Below are 22,273 nucleotides of genomic sequence, written 5' to 3'. Positions count from 1 at the left end.
ATACGGAACCCACACGTACCCTAAACTTTCGATCCGTTAAAAAGGAATCAATAAAAAGGGGCAGGCGACCGCGTAGGCCCCACCTGTGCATAGTGCGGAGGATACCTCCTCTCCAACAGGTATCATAAGCCTTCTCCAAGTCGAAGAACACGGCCACCGTTTGGCGCCTTCGCAAAAAGTTGTTCATGATGAATGTCGACAAGGTCACAAGGTGGTCAACAGCGGAGCGGCAGCGACGAAAGCCGCATTGGACACTGGTAAGTAGCCGTCGAGATTCAAGAATCCAGACTAACCGAGCATTAACCATGCGCTCCATCACCTTACAGACACAGCTTGTAAGAGAAATGGGGCGGTAACTAGAAGGAAGGTGTCTATCCTTCCCGGGTTTGGGTATAGGAACAACAACGGCGTCACGCCAACGCCTGGGGACTTGACCTTTGGTCCAGACGCGATTGTAGGTACGAAGAAGGAAGCTTTTGCCCGCCGGAGAAAGGTGTGCCAGCATCTGAACGTGAATGGCATCTGGCCCCGGAGCAGAGGATCGGGACAGTGCAAGCGCACGTTCGAGTTCCCGCATAGTAAAGGGGGCATTATAAGTTTCCAGATTCAGCGAGTGGAAGGAAGGTCGCCGAGCCTCTTCTGCCTCTTTCCAGGGAAGGAAGGCAGGGTGGTAATGGGCGGAGCCTGAAACCTCCGCGAAAAAGCGGCCAAAGGCGTTGGAGACAGCCACAGGATCAACAAGGACCTCATTACCTGATGTCAGGCCAGGTACCGAGGAGTGGGCCTTAATGCCCGACAGCCAGCGCAGGCTATCCCAAACGACGGAAGAGGGAGTAAAACTGTTAAAGGAGCTGGTGAAAGAGGCCCAACAAGCTTTTTTGCTGTCTTTGATGATTCTACGGCATTGCGCTCGGAGTCGTTTGTATTCAATACAATTAGCCAATGTAGGATGGCGGCGAAAGGTGCGTAAAGCACGTCGTCGAGCACGGATAGCGTCCCTACAAGCCTCGTTCCACCAGGGGACGGAAACGCGACGTGAAGAAGAAGTAGTACGAGGAATGGAACGTTCGGCAGCATGGATGATAACAGCCGTGAGGTATTCGACCTGACTGTCACAACTGGGAAAATCGTGGTCCAGAAAAGTCGCCAGGGAGGAGTAAAGTCCCCAGTCAGCTTTCAGTATGTTCCAGCTCGAAGGACGTGGGGATGGGGTGTGGTGCAGGAGACGGACGACACAGGGGAAGTGGTCGCTCGAATAGGTGACAGAAAGGACATACCACTCGAACCGACGGGCAAGAGTGGTAGAACAGATCGAGAGGTCCAAGTGGGAGTAGGTATGAGTAGAGTCCGAGAGGAAAGTCGGGGCGCCGGTATTGAGGCAGACAAGATTGAGATGGTTGAAGACATCCGCCAAGAGTGAGCCTCTTTGACAGGATGCAGGAGAGCCCCAAAGGGGATGATGGGCGTTGAAGTCGCCAAACAATAAGAACGGCGGGGGAAGCTGAACGATCAGGTGCATCATGTCAGCCCGACTAACAGCAGATGACGGTGGAGTGTAGATGGTACAAACTGAAAAAGTAAAAGCAGAAAGAGTAATGCGGACAGCTATTGCTTGGAGTGGGGTGGTCAATGGGATGGGACGGTAATAGACATCGTCCCGAACGAGCAACATGACCCCACCATGAGCTGGAATACCGTCCACAGGGGTGAGGTCATACCGCTCCGAGGTAGAGTGGGTAAAGGCAATACGGTCAGTCGGGCGCAACTTGGTTTCCTGGAGACCAAGGACGAGTGGACAGTGCAGGCGGAGGAGCAGTCGTAATTCCTCCCGATTAGATCGAATACCTCTTATGTTCCAATGAAACAACGCCATCGCTAGTCAAAAAGTTGGGGGAACGAGACGGGGGAAGAGCTGGTCACCTCGACGGCCGCGGAGGGCCAGGTTGCGAGGGAACAACGCTACAACCGACGGGAGGCGGATCCGGTTCCATCGACTCGTCGCCAGCTGCGGCCACTGTCCCTGGTTGTGTAGAAGGGGCCGCATCATTCGCCGACGAAAGGCCGGCGGAGCGCCTGGCAGCAGAGCGTCCCGGCGAAACTGAGGACGGCCGGGAGCAGCGACTCACGGATGAAGCGTCAGACGAAACGCGCCGGGGTGGAGAGGGGGATAGAGACTTCTTCTTGGAGGCCTTCTTGGAAGGCCGAGGAGGCACAGGGATGGTGGGCTGGACCCGAAGAAGGTCCTCACGCGTGGGGTCCGTTTTGGAACGCCGGACCTCGGAAATTGGGGTCCGGAACGTTTCCCTGATGGACGCCTGAGAAGAGGATCGCTTCTCAGGTGGTGTGGGGGGAGGAGGAGGAGGAAGGGTGGCCCCTGGGGCAGAGGGGGTGGGGGCCACAGGGGAGGAGGATTTGGAAGGGAGGGATTTGGGAGGCGGGGGCAGAGCCCCCTGACGGGCGGAGGAGGCGGAGGGGGGACAGGATAGGGGTGAGGATACCGCGGAAGGAGTGGACACAACTGAGGCAAACGAAGTGGTCAATGGCACGGGATGAAGGTGGTCATACTTCTTCCTGGCCTCAGAATAAGAGAGCCGATCCAAAGTTCTGATTTCTTGTATCTTCTTCTCCTTCTGATAGGCGGGGCAGTCTGAGGATCTAGGCGAGTGGACGCCAGGACAATTAATGCACCGAGGTGGTGGGGTGCATGTATGTTCCTCATGAAGAGGACGGCCACAATCGCCACAAAGGGGCTCAGCCTCACACCGTGACGACATGTGCCCAAAGCGCAAACACCTAAAACAGCGCATAGGAGGCGGGACGTACGGTCGCACGTCACACCGGTAGCACATCATCTTTACCTTCTCCGGGAGAACGTCCCCCTCGAAGGCGAGGATGAAGGCCCCGGTGTCGATGCGACGGTCTTTGGGGCTGCGCTGGACTCGCCGGACGAAATGCACACCTCGGCGCTCCAGGTTGGCCCTGAGCTCCTCATCAGATTGTAGCAGGAGGTCACGATGAAAAATAACCCCCTGCGTCCTATTTAGTGCCAGATGTGGGACAATGGATACTGGGATGTCCCCTAGGCGGTCGCACGCCTGGAGCGCCGCCGACTGTGTGGCGGAGGTGGTCTTGATAAGTACGGACCCTGAACGCATCTTGCTGAGAGCCTCGATTTCCCCGAAGATGTCCTCAATGTGCTGAACAAAGAACATGGGCTTGGAGGTGGCGAATGTCCCCCCATCGGTTCGAGAACAGACCAAATAGCGGGGGAAGTACTTCGCCCCAAGCCGGCGGGCCTGTCCCTCCTCCCATGGAGTGGCCAAGGGGGAAAGGGCAGGAGAACCAGGACTAGAAACGGTACCTTTTCTTTTGAAAGACTCGGCCGCAGAGCGACCTGATACGTGTTGACGTTTCATCTGCGAAACGTCCGCCCCGATACCACCCACTCCGATCAGGGGCTCTCCCCACGGGCGCCACCCAGCCGCAGCAAGGGCCACCTGGCAGGATGACCATTGCCGGGAGTCCTGATGCCCCAAGGAGACGGGCATCTACTCCTTGGCCGACGTGGGGAGGGTGCAGCTCAGGTATCGGCAGTACGATCCCTGTGTTGGCAGGGGGCTACAACCTAGGGGGTACATGACGACCCCACCACAACGGGCTGGCTACCGTGCTGGATTTCTGGTGCCATGGAAAGTCCAACATGATCGCTGGGGCAGATGGAGATGCACTATGGGCGTAACTTGGACAACCCATCAGGCATTTAGGCCCAATTTGAGGAATAATGGGTATGGTTACAACGCCGGTACAATACTGAGTGCCAAGGTCTTAGTGCACTTAGGACCAGTGGTACACCACGTAAGGTGTCCTTCCCCAGAAGGCTCATACTTCTGTAGAATTTTGAAAAATGGAGGTCAAACCCCAAGGGGGACCATCACATGGAAGGCCGAAACGGTTGAAACTCCTTTTAGTCGCCTCGTACGACAGGCAGGAATACCTCGGGCCTATTCTTACCCCGGACCCGCAGGGGGGCGCCTGGAGGAAGTTGTAAATTGCCCCAAAATTGGAATACACTGCTTGTTGTAACCCACGGAACATCAAGTAACTGAAGACAATTCCAGAGATCCCATATCCATGAAAGTGGTTGAGTTCAGTTAAGTCACTGCTGTACCCATGTCCACCTGCAGTCTGAACACTTTGTTCATCACTCCCACTTCAATAACAAGTTTGTTATGATTCATAAGCACTGGAGAGACACAATTAACATCCATGTCCACATTCGCATTGGGCGTGGGAACAAAACACAATGATATGTCTTTTAGTCCTACAGTTGCTGCAAGTCGCCCAGCGCTTAGACCACGCACCCCTGTCGTGTTGCACGGAACATTATTGCCAAGATGGAAATGCTTTGATTGACAAGTCACTCTCCAGTGTGGTGCAGAGGCCATGTTTTTACGGCTCCCCATTGAGAATTGACTGACTTCCAAAGATCAGAAACAGGAGTCACTGCAACAATGTCACACCAGGCCTCAATCTGATCACCAGCGACACGAGATACCCCCGAAAGATAAAGTAATATTTAACACTTCTGGCAAAGATGGATTCTTGCATTGTAGCACATACTGATGCACAACCTTGTGAGAAGCCAACTGAATGATGACATCACGGACAGCAGAACCATGATGAGCATTGGTAACAAACTGACATTTGCATGGAGACAATGAAGTTTGGCTACCCAAGCCCTGTATGACTGGAAGGCCTGTGTATGACCACGATAGAACTCTACACACACTGCAATGAATTCACAAATTTACAATGGTAATCTGACAACTTATACATTTTGTAGAACAATTCAACACAGATTTCTGGAGTGGGGCTAAATGGCACAATAACTGGTAATTCCAAGAAGAAATCCATAAAAGGAACAAAGTCTTACAAGTGTTTATATTATTGACACCAAGGTGAAGAAGTGTTGTTGAAGCCACTTCTCATTAGCCTCCCAGTCTTCAGATGTGTTGTCGTAAGGGGTAAAGGGCGGCAGGCATGCTGACAGAGCGGAAGCCTACATAGTCAATGTGGCCAACGAGTTTGAGGAGAGATTGGCGCACTGCCTCCATGGAAAGAAGTACAGAAGGAATGACCAAATAGACTGAGCACATGGAAGTAAATACCACACTATTCGCCAATTGTGTGGTAGTGTAAGACACAAACAACAGCACAGCCCCAATGAGTCAAAGTCTCTTCTTCTTCCACATACAAGCGAACAACAGTTGAGAACATGAGACACAAACACATAACTAATCCACGTATTGATACAAGCAGTTACTGACAATAAGCATGAGCACAATATGAGAGGGAGAGCTTGCTGCCTACACTTATAAAGAGGAGGGCTCGACTAGATTACATGACAGATGCTGTGCAATGTGCACAAGTTACGTGGCCCACTGTAGGCAGCCTCTGGTGGCTGGCCCATGCAGATGCTGTTGGCACAATATTTGAAGTGTAGTATGCCGGTGGAACAGTGTCACAGCACATATCCAAGTATTAGGGACAGGGTGATTACAGACAGTCATCGGTTAAATCCATTTGTTCAACTTTTTGTGATCTGTCATCTTCAAAAAATCTGTTTATAATGGATTTGCAGAATTTTGTTGCAGTCCTGCTTCCACTAGTGATGAGTTTTGTGCGGGTCAACCAAAGTCAATTGCTATTTCAGCAATTATAAATGCTATGTGAGCTTTTGACAATGTTGACTGGAATACTCTCTTTCAAATTCTGAAGGTGGCAGGGGTAAAATACAGGGAGTAAAATACAGGCTCTTTACAATTTGTACAGAAACCAGATGGCAGTTATAAGGGTTAAGGGGCATGAAAGGGAAGCAGTGGTTGAGAAGGGAGCGAGACAGGGATGTAGCCTATCCCCGATGTTATTCAATCTGTATATTGAGCAAGCAATACAGGAAACAAAAGAAAAATTTGGAATGGGTATTAAAATCCATGGAGAAGAAATAAAAACTTTATGGTTTGCCGATGGCATTGTAATTCTGTCAGAGACAGCAAAGGACTTGGAAGAGCAGTTGAATGGAATGGACAGTATCTTGAAAAGAGGATATAAGATGAACATCAACAAAAGCAAAGTGAGGATAATGGAATGTAGTCGAATTATGTCAGGTGATGCTGAGGGAATTAGATTAGGAAATGAGACACTTAAAGTAGTAAAGGAGTTTTGCTATTTGGGGAGCAAAATAACTGATGATGGTCGAAGTAGAGAGGATATAAAATGTAGAGCGTTTCTGAAGAAGAGAAATTTGTTGACATCGAGTATAGATTTAAGTGTCAGGAAGTCGTTTCTGAAAGTAATTTGTATGGAGTGTAGCCATGTATGGAAGTGAAACATGGACGATAAATAGTTTGGACAAGAAGAGAATAGAAGCTTTCGAAATGTGGTGCTACAGAAGAATGCTAAAGATAGATGGGTAGATCACATAACTAATGAGGAGGTATTGAATACAATTGGGGAGAAGAGGAGTTTGTGGCACAACTTGACTAGAAGAAGGGATTGGTTGCTAGGAAATGTACTGAGGCATCAACGGATCACCAATTTAGTACTGAAGGGCAGCGTGGAGGGTAAAAATCGTAGAGGGAGACCAAGAGATGAATACACTAAGCAGATTCAGAAGGATGTAGGCTGCAGTACGTACTGGGAGATGAAGCAGCTTGCACAGGATAGAGTAGCATGGAGAGTTGCATCAAACCAGTCTCAGGACTGAAGACCGCAACAAAAACAAATGCTATGTGCAACATGACTGAAGACAATTTCAGCAAAGCTCAAAAACAGGTTGGATTCTATCAGTATTAAGTAATCCTCAAAAACATTTCACTGAAGAAATGTAAAATCCGTATACAACAAAATAAAACAAGATAAAACTTTGACAAATTCATACAAGCCAGAAACAGAGCAACAATCTACTGTTTTGGTGTTCCAAGATTAGCTGAAACCAATAAAAGAGGTTGATTCACTAAGCTCTTCCATGAAAAAAAAAATCACCTGTTTCTTTAGTTGCATTGGAGATGTAACAACCATTCGTTTTAGAGGATCTAAGAATAGTTAACGTCGCTAAGTAGTTCACAAGCAATCTGTTCATGAGCAAGCAGTCAATGATCGGGAAAAACATTCAAAACTGTGCAACATTTTTAACGTGACAATGTCAACTGTAAGACAGCATATAAAACAATCAATTATTTGATGGAGAAATATATTGAATTAATGGCTGATTGCCTATATTCATCAGATAAATTCCCAACAACTTTCTCTCTTTGTCTCTCAAACAAAAGATGTGTGAACAGGGAACTACTGTCTTGAGGGACCAACATCAGAATGGAAGAAATGTCTGTAGTATTGGTCCAAATATATGCAAAAGTTCTGAGAAACAATACAATAATTTGTAAAAAAAATCTTTCTTTGGTTTCATAAAACTTAAATTGGTGGCCCTTGTAATAATGTGTAATGTTGCAAGACACATTCAAAAACCCATGGTGCAAAATAATTCATTTGACGGCTTACATTCATAATTTTTTTGCTGTAATTATCTCTTCTCTTCAAAATTTTGACACCACTACCACAATGACAATTAATTTCTTGTCATATGCATATATTTAAAATGGTGTCATCTTGCTTTCAGCTGTTAGTGTTTTATTTTACAATTGCAATTTTGGCATTACGCCTTTTTCAGCCCCCTATGAACATAACACAATGTAATGAGAACAATGAAAAATGGGATTAACAGTTTGTGCAACCAGTTTTGTAGTTCTTTGACATTCATATATTTACAAGATTTTGACATGTAGGTTTACATTAAGTACAGATAAAAATGCAACATGCACATCAAAGAACAACTAGTGAGCAAAATTAGTCAATGTTCCATTTCACATATTGAAATTTTAAGTGACCTGTATACATCATGTCAAACTGACACATCTGCAAAGGTGCATTATAATACGTTAGGGTATATGTCTAAAACAACTGAGAAAATTTTTATTTCTGAGGTCTGTTTGTTGATTGAACATGTACTGTGGTTGCTCTTCCAATGCACTATAAAATTCAATTTTTTCTAGAGCATCCAATAATCTGCCTTTCTCTGCCCTATGTAGTACCTTTAAAGATTCCTCAAGCTGCTGGTTTTATGACTGTAGTTTCGTACATGTGCACTAAAAGAAGATTTACAATTCTTACTTATGTTAGTGTGCCCTCTAAATCTGGTGGAGAAACATCTACCTGTTCACCCAACATAGAAATTTTCACATTTGATTTTATAAATCCATGAGGATGTAGATGGTTTTGTTTTGTGGGTGGTGTGTCAAACTATTCTCCCTACTTTGTCGTTTGTGCAGAATCCAATTTGTACATTAGTTTTACAAAAATTATCGTGTATTCTGTCCAATATGGTACCATAATAATGTAAAGCAAGATATTTCTTTTTTCTGTTTCTGTTTATACTGTTAATGTTATTCACTATCTATATTGTTGCATCTGTTATGCAATCTTCTGGTATACATTTTGTCCACCGCAGGCGCGATTCGTAGTTAAAGGTTCTGAGGAGTCACCCCATGGTGCATATTGAAATGGCCCCCCTTGAAATGCCACCCAGGTCTATGTAGAGAAGGTCTGGAAGCATGGCTTCTCAGAGTATAGCTCTCATGGGCATCCTGAAGGATCTGGTGTTTCAGCCAAAGGAAGTCCTACCAACCTGCAAATAATTTTCACATCCCACTCCTTCAGTTAAAAGGACACAAACAGAGTTCCCAACATTTTATCATCAAATTCCTATTTCTGTATACCTCTGTTATGCTTTGATGTGCCATTAACCCTCAGGTGCACTGTTTTTCATAACACGAGTGGGCGTGTGGCATACTTTGTACACAGCTAAAGAATAGCTGTCTTTATGTTACCAGATTAGACGTGAATGAGCAAAATGACTGTTTAATCTTGGTTTAAATAAACAGCAATAAGACAAACTTAAATAACATGAGCTAAAGCACTGCTTAGTTAAGCAATACTGAAATGAACTATCATATCATTCTCTTACAACAGACATATGTTACCCCATAGTAATAACCCACTCATAGCACTAAAGAGCAAGCCAACCGCTTATTCAATTACTAATTATCTCATAGACAACTGCCTCATTATAGGATTGTGTTACTAGCCCTTAATATGGGTAGTTTTCTTCCACGGAAAGTAATTTTTGCTCACCTAGCTCGCTGTTTATTTTACATTACTGCTGCTTACTTGGATCTATAACAATACAAATTATCACTCTTTTAGATGAAGCTATAAGAAAGGAATAGGTATGGGCTTGCAATTGTGAAACAACAACACTGGAACTGTGCGAAACAATTTTTAGTATTATTGTTCTGATAGAGTTTTTGTTTCTGCAATTGCCTATTTCATCCATTATTGGAATAAGTTCACAAATGTCTCGCCAGAGTGCACCTGAGTACAGTTACATGAGTATCACCACCTAGTGAGTTTCACAAAATATATCTTGCTACTTTATTTTCCTTGCTTGCTGACTGTGTTTTCAGATTTTACTTTTTAGGGAATAACTTCAACATACCAAGAGTTCAAAAACAACACAATGTGAATTCCATGTGCAATTTATCAAGTAAAAATTTGGAACATATGGTTAGGATGAAAACGAAGGAACTTTGAGCACCCAGACCAAATCTCAGCATTGGTTATGAACAAAAACAGAGGAAATCCAAGCAAGGGTATGCATGCAGTTTTAACACAGCACTGTACAATGCTGCTGAGTGGTTATGAAGTGAAAAACACATTTTTTTCTGTTTCACCTATCTTGTGACACATATTAGTCAGAGTGCTTGGACTGAAAATAGCTTTACAAACTTAAAAAATGTTCACACAAAGGTGAAAAAACACAATTCCAGAGAAAAATATTTAAATGGTTTTATTCAATTTTCAATGGGAAAGCTGCCATTATGTGCCAAACAGATAATGCTCAACACCTTAATGGAAAGACTTATAATAAAAATATATCAAAAAAACTGTTATATATTGATTGAACAGATAACTGCATTAAATTCTGTGGCAAATTTGAGCTAGCCTTAAGGGGCCATGACAAAACAGGAAATTCTCTACAAACTCTGGAGTTTTTCGAGATTAGTTAGCCAGATTTCAGAACGGAACAGTGTGTTTAGGCAGCACATTGAAAAATCAGAAAATGGGGTTTCCTTAGGCCTGTCCAAAACAATTCAAAATGAACTGCTGGAATGAGTTACGCCTTAATCTCATCAGGAGAGAATTGTCGAAGAAAAATTTCTATGCACTCAAATCGACAAAACAACAGTCTGTGCAAATTTGTCACAACTGGTCACAATGTTTGAACTATGCAGCTGTTCTCAGTCAGCTAGAGAAAATGAACGTAAACGAAACACCTCAAAAACTGATAGCTCGGTGTTATGACGATGCTCCTGTTATAAGTGGCCACAAAAGTGAAGTTCAAATCAGAATTAAAGAAGTTATGAAAATACTCGCTTTATTCACAGTTATCCACATTAAATAAATTTAATTACTGAATGTTGTGTGTTACGCAACAAGCAGGTACAGATATTCTTCAGCAATGTGGAAGGAAAAAATGGTTCAAATGGCTCTGAGCACTATGGGACTCAACTGCTGTGGTCAGAAGTCCCCTAGAACTTAGAACTACTTAAACTTAACTAACCTGAGGACATCACACACATCCATGCCCGAGGCCAGATTCGAACCTGCGACCGCAGCGGTCGTGCGGTTCCAGACTGAAGCGCCTTTAACCGCGCGGCCACTCCGGCCGGAATGGGGAAGGAATTTTTACCTTTTTCCCAGAGTCTCCTAAACGCACAGCCATTCTTGACGAGAGCGTGAAGAAACCTATTCCTCATTCAATCACATGGAATTTCAAATCATGGAATGTAACTACTAAAAGCAAATGCCAAAAGGAAATTGTTGTGTGTATGGAAAAAAATGATGGTGATACTTATGATCACAGGATGATACACAACGTTAGGGGACTGAAGTCTTTCCTGAAGATGCAGATCTCCTCTTCTGGATACATTTTCTGATAAAGTCATGCCTCACTGTGGCACTCTGTTCAGTAGACTAATCCAAAGGAATAACGATGCAGTGAAAACTGTTTAATACATATCTCGCTTTGCAGCTTCTCTCCAGAATGTTAGGGCCTCATCATAAATTAACAATCACTGAGAACAGACAGAACTGACTGCAAAATTGGGGCATTTCACTGAATCAAGAAAGGTGCATGCACGAGACATCTGTTACCACATCGCAACTCAGATCAGTGAGAGACTAAATTTTAATGATAACTTGTCAACTGCACCACTGTTTGAACAGTCACCATTTTTTAAACTTAAAGTTGTTTCCTACAGAAAGAACTGAAAGCAGTTATCAATTTGATTAAACCAGAGTCTTCACACTTACATCATGAACTGAATGTGTTGTACAGTGGAAAGGATTTTATGAAAGTGTCAGGTGCTTTAACCTTGCTGAACTTACTTTATGCAAATAATATGGGAAAAGCTTTTCCTGGAAGTGTCAAACTTCTGCAGATACTATTAATCTTCCCAATCATGACAGGACATGCAGATCGCTGCTTTTCTACATTAAAGTGAGTGAAAACATTCATAAGTAATACAACGAATGAGGACAAACTTTATATGCTTAAGATGTGTTCTCAAAAAAATAACTACTGAATCAGCCAAATTTCTATAACATGGCCATACACCATTTTGCAGTCTATAAGTGGAGAGGAGCTGATTTCATCTATAAACAAATGAATTAAGGGAATCAAAAGTGCATTAATAATTTTCTGACACTTCAGCACGTGAAACTATACTACAAATGACATGTTTTGGGCACATCTTTAATGTCCTGTATCACTTAAATCCGTATTTACTTAACACACAAATATACATATGATAAATGTGGTACATATAAATTAACAAGGCAGTTGCACATGTCAGATGATCACAGCACAATATCCATGACACCATGGAAACATCACTGTTTTGTTATGCAAACTCAAACGCCATGGTGTGGATGCACAAAACATTAAACATCTGAAGTACAGAAATGAAACCATCAAAGACAAAGCAGGCAATAATGCTAATACACTCCTCATTAAATATCTCTCCAAAATGCATCTTTTAGTATGATTTGTTGCGGTAAACTGTCGGAAAATGTGACATTGCGGGATAAATGAGCTACTTGTAGATATAAGCTTGGAGTTAGCTACTGATGTTATTTAGTGGTCGATTACGAAACAGAACGGAGATACAATATGTAAACATATGGCTGGAGTGTGATATTGGGAGAATAGTCTGACACACCACTCACAAAACAGAACCATTTACACAGTGAGGGATTTATTAAATCTAATGTTGGTCAAACAGGCTGACGTTTCTCCACCAGAATGAGAGAGCACACAAACTTAATAAAGAGCTGTAAATCTTCATTTAGTGCACATGTACAAAACTACAATCATAAAACCAAGGAATATTTGACGGTAATACAGAGGGTACAGAAAGGCAGATTACTGAGCATTCTACAAGAAATTGAACTTTATCGCACCTTCGAAGAACAACCACGTTACACACTCAATGAACAAACAGTCCTCAGAAATAAAAATTTTCTCAGTTGTTTTAGACATTTAATCTAATGTATTATGAGTGCACACTTTCAGATGAGTCAATCTGTAGTGCTATATACAGGGTTATTACAAATGATTGAAGCGATTTCACAGCTCTACAATAACTTTATTATTTGAGATATTTTCACAATGCTTTGCACACACATACAAAAACTAAAAAAGTTTCTTTAGGCATTCACAAATGTTCGATATGTGCCCCTTTACTGATTCGGCAGACATCAAGCCAATAATCAAGTTCCTCCCACACTCGGCGCAGCATGTCCCCATCAATGAGTTCGAAAGCATCGTTGATGCTAGCTCGCAGTTCTGGCACGCTTCTTGGTAGAGGAGGTTTAAACACTGAATCTTTCACATAACCCCACAGAAAGAAATCACATGGAGTTAAGTCGGGAGAACGTGGAGGCCATGACATGAATTGCTGATCATGATCTCCACCACGACAGATCCATCGGTTTTCCAATCTCCTGTTTAAGAAATGCCGAACATCATGATGGAAGTGCGGTGGAGCACCATCCTGTTGAAAGATGAAGTCGGCGCTGTCGGTCTCCAGTTGTGGCATGAGCCAACTTTCCAGCATGTCCAGATACACGTGTCCTGTAAATTTTTTTCGCAGAAGAAAAAGGGGTCGTAAACTTTAAACCATGAGATTGCACAAAACATGTTAACTTTTGGTGAATTGCGACTTTGCTGCACGAATGCGTGAGGATTCTCTACCGCCCAGATTCGCACATTGTGTCTGTTCACTTCACCATTAAGAAAAAATGTTGCTTCATCACTGAAAACAAGTTTCGCACTGAATGCATCCTCTTCTACATCTACATTCTACATTTATACTCCGCAAGCCACCCAATGGTGTGTGGCGGAGGGCACTTTACGTGCCAGTCATTACCTCCCTTTCCTGTTCCAGTCGCGTATGGTTCGCGGGAAGAACGACTGTCTGAAAGCCTCTGTGCGCGCTCTAATCTCTCTAATTTTACATTCATGATCTCCTCGGGAGATATAAGTAGGGGGAAGCAATATATTCGATATCTCATCCAGAAACGCACCCTCTCGAAACCTGGCGAACAAGCTACACCGCGATACAGAGCGCCTCTCTTGCAGAGTCTGCCACTTGAGTTTGCTAAACATCTCCATAACGCTATCACGGTTACCAAATAACCCTGTAACGAAACGCGCCGCTCTTCTTTGGATCTTCTCAATCTCCTCCGTCAACCCGATCTGGTACGGATCCCACACTGATGAGCAATACTCAAGTATAGGTCGAACGAGTGTTTTGTAAGCCACCTGCTTTGTTGATGGACTACATTTTCTAAGGACTCTCCCAATGAATTTCAACCTAGTACCCGCCTTACCAACAATTAATTTTATATGATCATTCCACTTCAAATCGTTCTGCACGCATACTCCCAGATATTTTACAGAAGTAACTGCTACCAGTGTTTGTTCCGCTATCATATAATCATACAATAAAGGATCCTTCTTTCTATGTATTCGCAATACATTACATTTGTCTATGTTAAGGGTCAGTTGCCAGTCCCTGCACCAAATGCCTATCCACTTCAGATCTTCCTGCATTTCGCTACAATTTTCTAATGCTGCAACTTCTCTGTATACTACAGCATCATCCGCGAAAAGCCGCATGGAACTTCCGACACTATCTACTAGGTCATTTATATATATATTGTGAAAAGCAATGGTCCCATAACACTCCCCAGTGGCACGCCAGAGGTTACTTTAATGTCTGTAGACGTCTCTCCATTGATAACAACATGCTGTGTTCTGTTTGCTAAAAACTCTTCAATCCAGCCACACAGCTGGTCTGATATTTCGTAGGCTCTTACTTTGTTTATCAGACGACAGTGCGGAACTGTATCGAACGCCTTCCGGAAGTCAAGGAAAATGGCATCTACCTGGAAGCCTGTATCTAATATTTTCTGGGTCTCATGAACAAATAAAGCAAGTTGGGTCTCACACGATCGCTGTTTCCGGAATCCATGTTCATTCCTACATAGTAGATTCTGGGTTTCCAAAAACGACATGATACTCAAGCAAAAAACATGTTCTAAAATTCTACAACAGATTGTCGTCAGAGATATAGGTCTATCGTTTTGCGCATCTGCTCAACGACCCTTCTTGAAGACTGGGACTACCTGTGCTCTATTCCAATCATTTGGAACCTTCCGTTCCTCTAGAAACTTGCGGTACACGGCTGTTAGAAGGGGGGCAAGTTCTTTCATGTACTCTGTGTAGAATCAAATTGGTATCCCGTCAGGTCCAGTGGACTTTCCTCTGTTGAGTGATTCCAGTTGCTTTTCTATTCCTTGGACACTTATTTCGATGTCAGCCATTTTTTCGTTTGTGCGAGGATTTAGAGAAGGAACTGCAGTGCGGTCTTCCTCTGTAAAACAACTTTGGAAAAAGGTGTTTAGTATTTCAGCTTTACGCGTGTCATCCTCTGTTTCAATGCCATCATCATCCCAGAGTGTCTGGATATGCTGTTTCGAGCCACTTACTGATTTAACGTAAGACCAGAACTTCCTAGGATTTTCTGTCAAGTCGGTACATAGAATTTTACTTTCAAATTCACTGAACGCTTCATGTATAGCCCTCCTCACGCTAACTTTGACATCGTTTAGCTTCTGTTTGTCTGAGAGGTTTTGGCTGCGTTTAAACTTGGAGTGAAGCCCTCTTTGCTTTCGCAGTAGTTTCCTAACTTTGTTGTTGTACCACGGTGGGTTTTTCCCGTCCCTCACAGTTTTACTCGGCACGTACCTGTCTAAAACGCATTTTACGATTGCCTTGAACTTTTTCCATAAACACTCAACATTGTCAGTGTCGGAACAGAAATTTTCGTTTTGATCTGTTAGGTATTCTGAAATCTGCCTTCTATTACTCTTGCTAAACAGATAAACCTTCTTCCCTTTTTTTATATTCCTACTAACTTCCATATTCAGGGATGCTGCAACGGCCTTATGATCACTGATTCCCTGTTCTGTACATACAGAGTCGAAAAGTTCGGGTCTGTTTGTTATCAGTAGGTCCAAGATGTTATCTCCACGAGTCGGTTCTCTGTTTAATTGCTCGAGGTAATTTTCAGATAGCGCACTCAGTATAATGTCACTTGATGCTCTGTCCCTACCACCCGTCCTAAACAATTGAGTGTCCCAGTCTATATCTGGTAAATTGAAATCTCCACCTAAGACTATAACATGCTGAGAAAATTTATGTGAAATGTATTCCAAATTTTCTCTCAGTTGTTCTGCCACTAATGCTGCTGAGTCGGGAGGTCGGTAAAAGGAGCCAATTATTAACCTAGCTCGGTTGTTGAGTTTAACCTCCACCCACAATAATTCACAGGAACTATCCACTTCTACTTCACTACAGGATACACTACTACTAACAGAGACGAACACTCCACCACCGGTTGCATGCAATCTATCCTTTCTAAACACCGTCTGTACCTTTGTAAAAATTTTGGCAGAATTTATCTCTGGCTTCAGCCAGCTTTCTGTACCTATAACGATTTCAGCTTCGGTGCTTTCTATCAGCGCTTGAAGTTCCGGTACTTTACCAACGCAGCTTCGACAGTTTACAATTACAATACCGATTGCTGCTTGGTCCCCCCATGAGCTGTTGCAACCGTGCCGAAAATTCAAAGCATTTGATTTTGTCATCGGGTGTCAGGGATTGTAGCAATTGTAAACGGTAAGGCTTCAGCTTTAGCCTTTTCCATAAGATTTTCCAAACCGTCAGCTGTAGTACATTTAGCTCCCTGCTTGCTTTATTCGTCGACTTCCGCGGGCTACGCGTGAAACTTGCCCGCACGCGTTCAACCGTTTCTTCGCTCACTGCAGGCCGACCCGTTGATTTCCCCTTACAGAGGCATCCAGAAGCTTTAAACTGCGCATACCATCGCCAAATGGAGTTAGCAGTTGGTGGATCTTTGTTGAACTTCGTCCTGAAGTGTCGTTGCACTGTTATGACTGACTGATGTGAGTGCATTTCAAGCACGACACGCTTTCTCGGCTCCTGTCGCCATTTTGTCTCACTGCGCTCTCGAGCGCTCTGGCGGCGGAAACCTGAAGTGTGGCTTCAGCCGGACAAAATTTTATGAGTTTTTCTACGTATCTCTAGTGAGTCGTGACCATATGTCAATGAACGGAGCTACAGTGAATTTATGAAATCGCTTCGATCATTTGTAATAGCCCTGTATAATCTACTCAAAACTGCAGTACATGAAATGGAATACTGACTATAGTCTGATTAAAACTACTTGACAGTTGATGTCTATCTCTTGCCCCTTCAATGTTGCTACATTGGCTGCTGGCTACTGCTCAATCATTACCGACACACAAACAAAATGGTCACATCACAAAATAATGCTGTTAATGTACAACATGAAGTACTGTTGGAAGTGGCTGGCACACCGTATAATGGAAATGCAAGATGCTCTGTCGGCAACCCATTTTTAGGTGACCAATGACTGAAATATGGCAAATGACGCAATTTGCAGTCCTGAATTTAAACTTGTCTTAACCACAACCTTGTGGTGTGCGATGTATCCATGAAAAGGCTGTCAGCAATCTGCAGCAGAACTACAATCATAATTGCTTTGTTCACAGCAATTGAAGCTAACCTCTACAAGAAAACTCAAGGCGTAAAAATTTTTGTCTCAGTGGTAAAAGCAAACTTTAATTTCTTGCTGTCATTGGTTACCTAATACTATCCTTAAACTTGCTACACAAGCTGCAGCATTACCAACCGATGAGCACTCCTGGTTGGCACCTGGTTGCTGATTATGGATGACACAGATAGATTCCAAACGAAAAAAAGAATGACGACAAGAAAAATAACAGTAAAGTAAAAAGTCAATACAATGGTGAAAATGATAGGCAAAAAGTATAAGCAATGAAAGAAAAAAATATATTTAAACCAATTAACTGAATAAAAATAGTAATTAAAGTATTTTGATTAGATTTGGAAACAAAAAATTTCAGAAGGCCAGACCCAGGATCTGGCTTCCAAACACATCAAGGAAAAAAGCCAGACAAGGAACTGGAAGTGAACTGACCAATAATTGCTGTTGGAGGAAACCAGCTCCAATGCGTGAAGTGTCAACTATCATTTCAATTAATTTTTTTCAGACTATAGTACTACTGACAAATTTTTCTTTGATGTTCATATTACATTGTTATTTCTGCTTAATGTAAAGCTATCAATCAAAATCTTGTTCATATACGAATGTCAACAAACTACAAAATTGGTTGTACATACTATTAAACCCACTTTATGTTGTTCTCATTACATTGTATTATGTTTATAGAAGCTTGACAATGGCATAATACCACAATTGGAACAGTGCTAAAACTGCAATCATACAATAAATCACAAACAGCTGAAAGCACAATAACATCATTTAAGCAACGATAATGGCACATGATGTTATATTTGGCTTGTGTAACATGTTCAAGTCGTTTACTTCCAGTAACTTAAATTCATTAAATCACAGTTTTATATGAAATAAAGGATACAACAATTGTTCCCTTTGGAACTGGAGTCATTTTGGCTCCTGGAGATGTAAGTCCCGGACACATAATGTTAGCACCACTAAGGACAAATCGAATAGCTCCCTTATCAACCTGCTCCCATGGCAAAAGGAATGGATCTGTAACAAAGAAACGATCATACATCATGATGTGTGCTAGGTGCCTGACAAAATCGATGGATGAGTAACGCACACATAAATCAAGCTGGCATAGCCAACAATGAAAGGTAAAATCTTATGAGTTTCGTCAGAACTACTTGCTGGTTCTTATTTATCTGATGTCTCACATCAGTTAAAAAAAAAAACAAAATCCCAGAAACCTGTAACTTATAAGAAAGTATCTTAAACTGCTAGCTAGCTAGTTCAACAATGCTCTAATGTAAAAAACGAAGAATCTCCTTATAATCAAGTGCTAACAAATGAAAAAGTATGATAATTTCAAAATAAGACAGAAAGCAATATTACACTGTCTAAACTATAACATCAACAACAACAACAACCAGTTATACATGAAACCACAACATTTCAAACAATGGAAAATCCAGGATGGAATGTAACAATACCAGAGAAGGGAAGTTGCTACTCACCATATAGCGGAGATGCTGAGTCGCGACAGGCACAACAAAAACAACTCCCAAATTCAACCATGCAGGACTAGTTAAAGACCTTCTCTCTTTCTCCCAGTCCCTACAGTGGAAACACTTTTTCGCCACCAACCTGACCAATCAGATTCAACCTAAGACCAATATTGAACCTTGCCTACTCAGTTCATTTCTCCATCCAACCGTGATCCACCCCCACTGCCTCCAAACCACCACCTGTTAACTTTCCAGAATTTCTTAACCTCTAACTTTGTCTCAACATCATTCCCCAAATCCCTCAACATGCAAACTAACCTTACATCCGCAGAAAGAACCGCAGTCCATTATCTAAAAACTGATCCCGACCTTATAATCCTACCTGCTGACAAAGGCTCCACCACCATTGTTTAGAACCTTAAGGATTATGTGGCAGAAGGACTCCATCAGCTGTCAGATACTTCCAGTAATCCAGCAGAATCTCCAGTCACTACTGAAATCCTTAGGCCCATCCCAGAGCCTCTCCCCAGAGTCCATCTCTCTACTTACCCCTACCACTCCTGCACTCCCACCTTCTACATGTTGCCTAAAGTCCATAAACCCAACCACCCAGGACGCCCCATTGTGGCCGGTTACTGTGCCCCCACTGAGAGAATCTCTGCTCTCATAGGCCAACACCTTCTACTTATTACCTGGAACCTATCCTCCTATATAAAAGATACCAACCATTTCCTCGACCGACTCTCCACAATTCCATTCCCTTTACCACACGGTGCCCTGCTTGTCACTATTAATGCCACCTACCTGTACACTAACATTCCTAATGCCCATGGCCTTACTGCTATCGAACACTACCTTTCCAGACTCCCTATGGATTCCAAACCAACAACTCCTTCCTAGTCTCCATGACCAACTATATCCTCACCCACAACTACTTCTCCTTTGAACGCATTACCTACAAACAAATCTGCAGTACGGCTATGGGCACCCACATGGCATCATCCTATGCTAACCTATTGAGGGCCATGTAGAGGAATCCTTCCTAAAAACCCAGAATCCGAAACCCCTCACCTGGTTCAGATTTATTGATGACATCTTTGCTATCTGGATTGAAGGTGAGGACACCTTATTCACATTCCTCTAGAACCTCAACAACTTCTCTCCCATTTTCTTCACCTGGTCCTATTCAACCCGACAAGCCACCTTCCTACATGTTGACCTTCACCTCATGGATGGCTACATCAGTACCTCCGTACATATCAAACCTACTAACCACCAGCAACACCTCCACTTCTACAGCTGCCACCCATTTCATACCAAGAAGTTCCTTCTGTACAGCCTAGCCACCAGTGGTCGTCACATCTACAGTGATGAGCAGTCCCTCTCAAAATATACAGAGGGTCTCACTGAAGCGTTCACTGATCATAATTATCCTCCCATCCTTGTACAAAAACAAATCTCCCGTGCCTTATCTTTACAGTCTCCCACCACCTCTGAAAGTCCCACAGTCCGGCCACAGAGGTACAGTCCCCTCTTAACTCAGTACCATCCGGGACTGGAGCAAATGAATTACATTCTCCGCCAGGGTTTCCATTACCTCTCGTCGTGCACTGAAATGAGAAATGTCCTGCCCACTATCCTTCCCACCCTCCTACCGTGGTATTCTGTCGCCCACCGAACCTACACAAGATACTCGTCCATCCTTATACAACCCCTGCTCCCAATCCCTTACCTCATGGCTCATACCCCTGTAACAGACCTAGATGCAAGACCTGTCCCGTACATCCTCCTACCACCACCTACTCCAGGCTGGTCACTAACATCACCTATCCCATCAAAGGCAGGGCTACCTGTGAAACTAGTCATGTGATCTACAAGCTATGCTGCAACCACTGTGCTGCACTCTATGTAGGAATGACAACCAACAAGCTGTCTGTCCTCATGAACGGCCACTGACAAACTGTGGCCAAAAAACAAGTGGACCACCCTGTTGCTGAACACACTGCCAAACATGATATCCCTCATCTCAATGACTGCTTCACAGCCTGTGACACATGGATCCTTCCCACCAACACCAGCTTTTCTGAATTGCGCAGGTGTGAACTTTCCTGCAATACATCCTACGTTCCCGTAACCCTCCTGGCCTCAACCTTCGTTAGTCACTGTCCTCACCCATCCAGCCCCCTCCTTGTTTCCATTCCAGCACTACACAGCCGTCATTTCACCGCCACACCCAGTCTTTTAATTTCTTTTTATTTCTCTCCTTTCCGCTACTTACCCCCTCCCCCCTACGCACCTTCTCTCCTGCACTCCGTCTAAACTGTAACACTTCACTGTCCACCACTCCCACCATACTATCCCTCCCCCTGCCTCCTCCTTACCCCCACCCAGTCGCCACTCCCATCATGCACTGGTGCTGCTGCTCGTAGTGTAGTTTCAGCTCTTTGAGACTGGCGCACGTGTGTGTGTGTGTGTGTGTGTGTGTGTGTGTGTGTGTGTGTGTGTGTGTGTGTGCGCGCGCGCACGTATGTGTGTCTACTGCTGACAATGGCCCTAATGGCCGAAAGCTATAATTGTGTGAAACTATAAAATTTGTTTGTTTATTCTTCCACCTCTCTCCAACGTACAACATACACACATAACAGAGTAATACTTAATCCCAGTGGGGACGACAGTGTTGTTCGCAGAATGACAGAATTTTAAATAAACTCATGATTAATCAAATTGGTTACTATGTGTATAGACAAAACTTTATGCCATGTAAAGCCACTGGTAGAAGAATCAGATAATTTTAAGGTCTAAACTGGACAGAGACAAGGAACCACCACTGCACATGTATTATAAACCTCATCTTAGAGGACACTGATTTACTAAAACTAATACACAACAAATCTAGTTACAGAATATGAACATTATTAGACTTGCCTACATCAATGGTGCAGCATTAATAAGCACAGTAGAGTCCTGTTAATCTGAACTAATTGGGACCCGACACTGCTCGGATTACCGATTTGTTCGGATTAGCCGGAATTACAGTGACCAGTTTCTAGAATGAAGTATACCATAAGCACAGTAGAGTCCTGTTAATTAGAACTAGTTGGGACCCGACCTTGTTTGGATTACCGATTTGTTCAGATTAGCCAGAATTACAGTGACCAGTTTCTAGAATGAAGTATACCAAGCAGATAAGTAGGTACACCATGGTAAAAATGGGAACAAGTGTTGAAACAATGGCTCACTCTCACTGCCTGCCCCAGTTTTTGTGCATTGTTGAGACCTTTGTAGTGTCCGAGGTCAGTGCACTGCCAGATGGCTCGCAAAGCACTTGGTTATGTTATTTAGCGATTGCTGGCAAATGTAACAGTTGTATTGTATTTGTTCAGGTGTAGTGGTGTACGGATTTTCATCACGAATAAACAGAAACATACAACG

At 43.4% G+C, this 22,273-nt stretch overlaps 1 protein-coding gene across 1 annotated transcript in view; it reads right to left on the bottom strand.

Moving 5' to 3' along the window:
* LOC124804611 (malignant T-cell-amplified sequence 1 homolog) overlaps positions 1-22,273 on the bottom strand; it is an 86,476-nt gene that overhangs the window by 24,117 nt on the left and 40,086 nt on the right. Inside the window, exon 4 of the mRNA XM_047264809.1 lies at positions 18,250-18,383. Coding sequence (XP_047120765.1) covers positions 18,250-18,383 — 134 coding nt within the window. The remainder of the gene's footprint in view (positions 1-18,249; positions 18,384-22,273) is intronic.

The sequence above is a fragment of the Schistocerca piceifrons genome, chromosome 7, assembly GCF_021461385.2.
Source record: "Schistocerca piceifrons isolate TAMUIC-IGC-003096 chromosome 7, iqSchPice1.1, whole genome shotgun sequence".
NCBI classification, from domain to species: Eukaryota; Metazoa; Arthropoda; class Insecta; order Orthoptera; family Acrididae; genus Schistocerca; species Schistocerca piceifrons.
This window is presented reverse-complemented; position numbering and strand designations above follow the sequence as displayed.